We start from the raw sequence: 6000 nt of genomic DNA, 5'->3' as shown, positions 1-6000 counted from the left end.
CCCCCCCTATTCTCCTGGAGGGTGAGATCCCCTATTTAGTGTGTATTTCCCTCCCTCCTCAAGCCAGATTCAATAGGAATAAGGTTGACCCATTCCCTTTTGCCTTCCTATTCTTCCCCTCCATTGTAACCATTTTCCCTTGCCTCTTCTGTATGAGATAGTTGCCCCACTCTGTCTCTCCCCATCTCCTCTCATTATATTCCTCTCACCTCTTAATTTCACCTTTTAAGTATCATCCCTTCCTGTTAAATTGGTCCCGTGCTCTCTATCTATGTATACCTGTAAACGTATATACACACATTCACATATGTATTCATATGCCCGCATACCCTCATATAAAGACACCCATATATATATCTATATATATATATATATATTTCTAATCCCTTCAACTACTGAGAAAAGTTTCATAAGTTACAATTATTGTTTTTCCATGTAGGAATGTTAATAGTTCAACTTTGGCCAGGTGGCTCAGCAAGCAAGAGCACCGGCCCCAGTGCCGGGACGACCTGGATCAAATCCGGGCCCAGACACTCAGCACCGCACCCAGAAACAACAACTGGCCGTGTAACCCTGAGCAAGCCATTCAACCCCTATTGCTTTAAAAAAAAAATAGTTCAACTTTGATAAGTTCCTTATGATTTCTTTTCCCTGTTTACCTTCTCATGCTTCTCTTGCTTCTGTATCTGAATGTCAAATTTTCTATTCAACTCTGTTTTTTTCAGCAAGAATGCTTGAAAGTCCTGTATTCCACTGAATGACCATATTTTCCCCTGAAACATGATACTCAGTTTTGCTGGGTAGGTGACTCTTGGTTTTAATCCCAGCTCCCTTGACCTCCGGAATATCACATTCCAGGCCCTTCGATCCCTCAGTGTAGAAGCTGCCAGATCCTGGGTTATCCTGATTGTGTTTCCACAATATTCAAATTGTTTCTTCCTGGCTGCTTGTAATATTCTCTCCTTAATCTGGGAATTCTGGAACCTGGCTATAATATTCCTAGGAGTTTTCTTTTTGGGATCTTTTTCAGGAGGTAATCAGTGGATTCTTTCAACATCTATTTTGCCCTCTCGTTCTAAAACATCAGGGCAGTTTTCTTTGAGAACTTCCTGGAGGATGCTTTCCAGGCTCTTACTTTGGTCATGGCTCTCAGGCAGTCCAATAATTTTCAAATGATCTCTCCTGGATCTATTTTCCAGGTCAGTGGTTTTTCCCATGAGATATTTCACATTGTCTTCTATTCTTTCATTTGTTTGGATCTGTTTAACAGCATCTTGATTTCTCATAAAGTCATTAGCTTCCATTTGCTCCAATCTAATTCTGAAGCAATGATTCTCCTCAGTGAGCTTTTGAGATTCTTTTTCCATCTGGCAAATTCGACTGTTTAAGGCATTCTTCTCCTCATTGCCTTTTTGAGCCTCCTTTGCCATTTGAGTCAGTCTGTTTTTTAAGGTATTATTTTCTTCAGTCAGGCTGTTGACTCTCATTTCATAATTTTCTTGCATTGTTCTCATTTCTCTTCCCAATTTTTCCTCCACTTCTCTTATCTACTTCTTAAGGTCCTCTATGGCCTGTAACCAGCTTGTATTTTCCTTTGAAGCTTTTGGTGCAGGAGTTCTGACTTCACTGATTTCCTCCTGTTCCATGCCTTGCTCCTTCTTATCCCCAAAATAGGAGTGTAATGTTGGAATCTTTTGTCTGCTTTGTTTCCTTTGCCTGCTCATTTTGCCACTCAATGATTTGACTTTTGGGCTTTTTGCCACAGTAGGAATCTGCCACCAGACAGGGGAGTTTTCATCCCAAACGCTGGGGTTTTCTCAGCTGCCGGAGGTATTAGATGGGTGCCCTCTCTGAGGTCTCCACACGCTCTGGCAAGCTGGACACACACCCCAGGACTTCCACCCTAGACTGCAATCCAGATCCAAGCAGGTTAAAGCAAGAGCGATTACCCCTCAGACTGGTGCTTGGTCCCCCTACACTCTGTAGGCCAGGAGCTGAAGCCGCCACGTGGCGCTGGCAGGCTGTGCCAGCGACTCAGTGGTTTCTCACCCCGGGGGTAAAAGCTAGGCACTCCCACTTACTGGGTCCCAAAGTCCAGACTGCACTGGCCTCTCACCTTGTCCTTCGCATCTATGTATTGATAAATCTGGAAACGGCCATAGCTGCTGCTGATCTGGAGTCCCTCTGGCTGGTGGCTGGTCAGGCCCACCCTGGGGCTAAAGCCTTGGTGTGGTGCTGGGCTCAGCTCCCAGAGCGTTGCACTGGCCGATTCCTGCCGGCCTGCCGGGCTGTTCTCAGTGGGAGGTTAGCTTCTCTGTGTCATTTTGTGGGTTCTGCAGCTCCAAAGTTTGTTTAGAGTCCCCTTTTTACATGGATTGGGGAGGGTGGAAGCCGGAGCCGCGGGAGGGTCGTGCTTCTACTCCACCATCTTGGCTCCGCCCACCCAAATCTCCATCCCCACTAACTATTATCCATATTTTCCCTACTTTTTGTGGTTAAATTTCTTGGGAAAGCCTTCACTTCCTTTCTTCTCATTCTCTTCTTAATTATCTGTAGTTTGGATTCTGATCTCTTCATAATGCTTGGCATATAGTAGGTGATTAATAAATGTTTATTGACTTCTTTCTCTCTCAAATAGTTTCCAACTCTGTCTTCCAAGTTCACTTGATTATTTCTTTGGTTTGGTCTTCTTTGTAGTCTGTTATAGCTTACATGTATGAGCTTATCAAGTGATTACTTCTGATGGCACAGAATGAATTTAGAAAGGGTAGTATTATTGGTGTACTTGTTAATTTACCCATAACCTTCATCACATTAATTTATCAGAGTAGTTTTCCTTTTGTCTCTGCTTTTTCTTAAGTGCCGTGAGACTTTTAAAATTATAATCCCACCATTTGAGTTATTTTCATCTAAAAGATATGAAGTTTCCTTTTTAAATATAATTCATTAGCTTTATCTTATGAATAATCCATTAATATAATATTTTCATTCAGAATTCAGATATGTCTCTCATTTGACAGTAGCCTTCTGTAGCATGGTAGTACTATAGAGGATATTATTTCATGGTATTCTTTATACTCTATGCTGCCCCTGAACTATAATTTTACCCCAAAGCTGCCCTGGACTCTAGTCTTTCCCATCTCTTTTCCCTGTCTCCTTTCTCTACAGTTTTACTTGGTTAACCTCATCAACTCCTACGGGTTCCATTATCATTTCTTTATGGATGACATCCAATATGTTCTAACTAAGGACATCCTTAAGAGGTTGGAAATCCCTATTCATCAAGTAAACATTGAGTTAATAACTCTATTTGGAGAAACTCACACTGAATCTGATTATTTACTGATTCATATGTGACTTCAAAAGGCCTCATTTATTTTCAACAGGAGAGAGAATCTCGTGAGCATCTCCGTTTAGGGCTGATGGGGCTTCCTGCTCCTAAGAATGACTTTGAGATTGTTCTACCAGAAAATGCTGAGAAGGAACTAGAAGACCGTGAGATTGATGAAACTTATGTAGAAGATGCTGCTGATGTAGATGCTCGAAAGCAGGTAACACTTTTGTAAGAAAATAAAGTTTGTGAACTGTGTTCCACGGGTTAGAAAGTCCTTGGCCTTCATGTTAGAAAATTGGCCTTTTCTCAGCGAGTTTGTTTGGGAGTGAAAGTAGTAGAAAATCATATCTTTAAATCTTTTCTTATCTCTGTTTTATGGAATTTTGGGTAGTTTAGTTTTATGATGAATGTCCCTCTACTTTGATGTATATTCTCTCATTTTAGAAACTGAAATGAATCTTTATGAGTAGTATTTTGCTTATATTTTATCTCTTAGGGAATGGCATTTTGATTGGGGCTGCTGTTGGAGATGTGACTTGATTCCTATGACTTTATTGTCTCAAGAGAAAATAGTGGTTCAGTTTAAAGATTTTTTTTGAGGTGAAAGAGAAGAAGCTAGTGGAAATTATCAAGTTTCTTTCCTGAAAGATTAGAATTTTGTTGTTGTTCAGGAAAGGAAAGAATGTTTAATGTATGGGAGACTCAGTATAGTTTGGGAAATGTTCTAGGCAATGGAAGTGCATTCTTAGTTTTAGAAATGTGGAACAATATCTATGGCTTTATCATCTCAAGAGAAAAGGTCAGAGATTTCCTTCCTTCAAACCTAGAATGCTTTCTGTAGCTTTAGAGATTGGAAGCTAAGTAAGTATATCTCTTAACAGGTGATTTTTTCAATTCACATTTACTAGGAAATGTCAGATTATTGTGTATTTGAATTAATGGGTATTTTTAAATGTTATAGGCTATCCGAGATGCTGAACGTGTAAAGGAATTAAAACGAATGCACAAAGCTGTTCAGAAGGATCTGCCAAGACCTTCAGAGGTAAGAATTTGAAAATACCTGAATCTTTCTCTCTTCCTAACTTAAAATTGTTTGTTTCTTTTGAGGGTACCACCATCTTTCGAATCGTTCAGTTTCTCAACGTTGGAGTCATCTTTGATTCTTTTCCTCTCCCTCACATTTCCTATATAGTCAGTCTCCAAGTTGTGATTCTGTTTCTCCACCATATTTTATGTCTGTCCCCCTCTCTCTTCTCATACTGTAAACTCCTTAGATCAGGCCTTCATCACCTCTCTTGAACTATTACAGGAGCCTCCTAATTAGTCTCCTTAAATCCACTTTCCCTCCAGCCGTGGGCTGCTCAGTGTCTAGCAGTAAGCATGATCAGAGACGTGAATAAGAAATGACCAGACCATGTGGGTTGTTCAAGGAAGAACCATGAACTCCATTTATTGATTCTTAGGACAAGGTTCTTATAGAGCAAATGAGACAAAGGAAGGGGACTCAGGTTTTCTTATCATTACCTTAGTCCGTTATATCCTGGAAGTAGCACAGAATAGATAATTTGATAAGGCTTTGTTATCTAGGAGACTAAAGCCTTAGGGTAAAACCTTTGGTCTAGTCCTTAGGTCCCTCCTAATGCAGCCAAAGTCATAAGTAATTGAGAGCAGACTTCAAAGCCAAAGCTGCTGTCGTCAAGACATCACGTTTAGAGCTGACCACCCAAAGATATCTGAGTGCTGAATCAAATATTTTGGCTCTCAGCACCCTGCTTTCTAGTCCTTTCTCTTCACAACTACCAGATGTATATTCCTTAAACACAGGCTGCTCCAGTGGTTCCTTCCCTCTTTTTCTCTGGGATCAAATACAGACTCCCTTTCCCAATCTGACTCCAGCCTGCCTTTCCAGGTTCCTTGAACAGTGTTATCCTTCATGTGCTTTATTTTTTAGCCAAATTGGCCTAGGTGCTGTTCCTTGTACGCAGCCTTCTAACTCTCATCTCTTTGCCTTTGTACAGACTGATCCCCTCACCTGTGCTTTGTAGTATCTCTGTTTCTTTCAGAGCTCACTTCTGATGTTGCCCTTCATAGGAATGATGCAGTTGCTACTCTCTGTCTTCCCCTGGAAATTACTTGATATTTAATTTGAATATGTCTTATCATAAATTTTCTTTATGCATATTATTTTCCCCGAAGGGAATATGAACTCTGGAAATTACTTGGTATTTATTTTGAATCTCTTTTGTATTAAAGGTTCCATATACATGTTGTTTTTTTCCTGAAAGAGTATTAAGTTCTTTGAGGGAAGGAAAATATTTCATTTTATGTCTTTGTAATCCCAATGCCTACAGTATTTGGTGGATAGTAAGTCCTTAATGTTTGTTGAATGAATTAATAAGTATTTTAATGTAAATATCCATCCTTTTCACATGATTGTTGCTTTTATCTGACCCATATGTATACATTATTGCATTTTTGTAGTACAGGTTTAAGAAATTTTGACAGTACTTATCAACTTAGTCATATATTTCATTGGCATTCAGATGTTATACAAGTAAAGAAATGCTTTAAAATTTGAAAGAATTTGTTGCTTGATTTACACTAAAACAATAGCAGCATTAATATTCCTTTATAAATTTGCATAGTATTTGGTATTTGACATTGTT

General features: G+C 39.6%; 1 protein-coding gene across 1 annotated transcript in view; it reads left to right on the top strand.

Moving 5' to 3' along the window:
- The window catches only part of CDC5L (cell division cycle 5 like), a 168030-nt gene that overhangs the window by 140813 nt on the left and 21217 nt on the right, over positions 1-6000 (top strand). The window contains exons 12-13 of the mRNA XM_069065847.1: positions 3387-3551; positions 4296-4376. Coding sequence (XP_068921948.1) covers positions 3387-3551; positions 4296-4376 — 246 coding nt within the window. The remainder of the gene's footprint in view (positions 1-3386; positions 3552-4295; positions 4377-6000) is intronic.

The sequence above is a fragment of the Petaurus breviceps genome, unplaced genomic scaffold, assembly GCF_028583685.1.
Source record: "Petaurus breviceps papuanus isolate PSGF00001 unplaced genomic scaffold, PetGlider_PUasm1.0 90701, whole genome shotgun sequence".
Classification (NCBI taxonomy): domain Eukaryota; kingdom Metazoa; phylum Chordata; class Mammalia; order Diprotodontia; family Petauridae; genus Petaurus; species Petaurus breviceps.
Note: the sequence above shows the minus strand (reverse complement) of the source record. Positions and strands in the feature narration are given on the sequence as shown.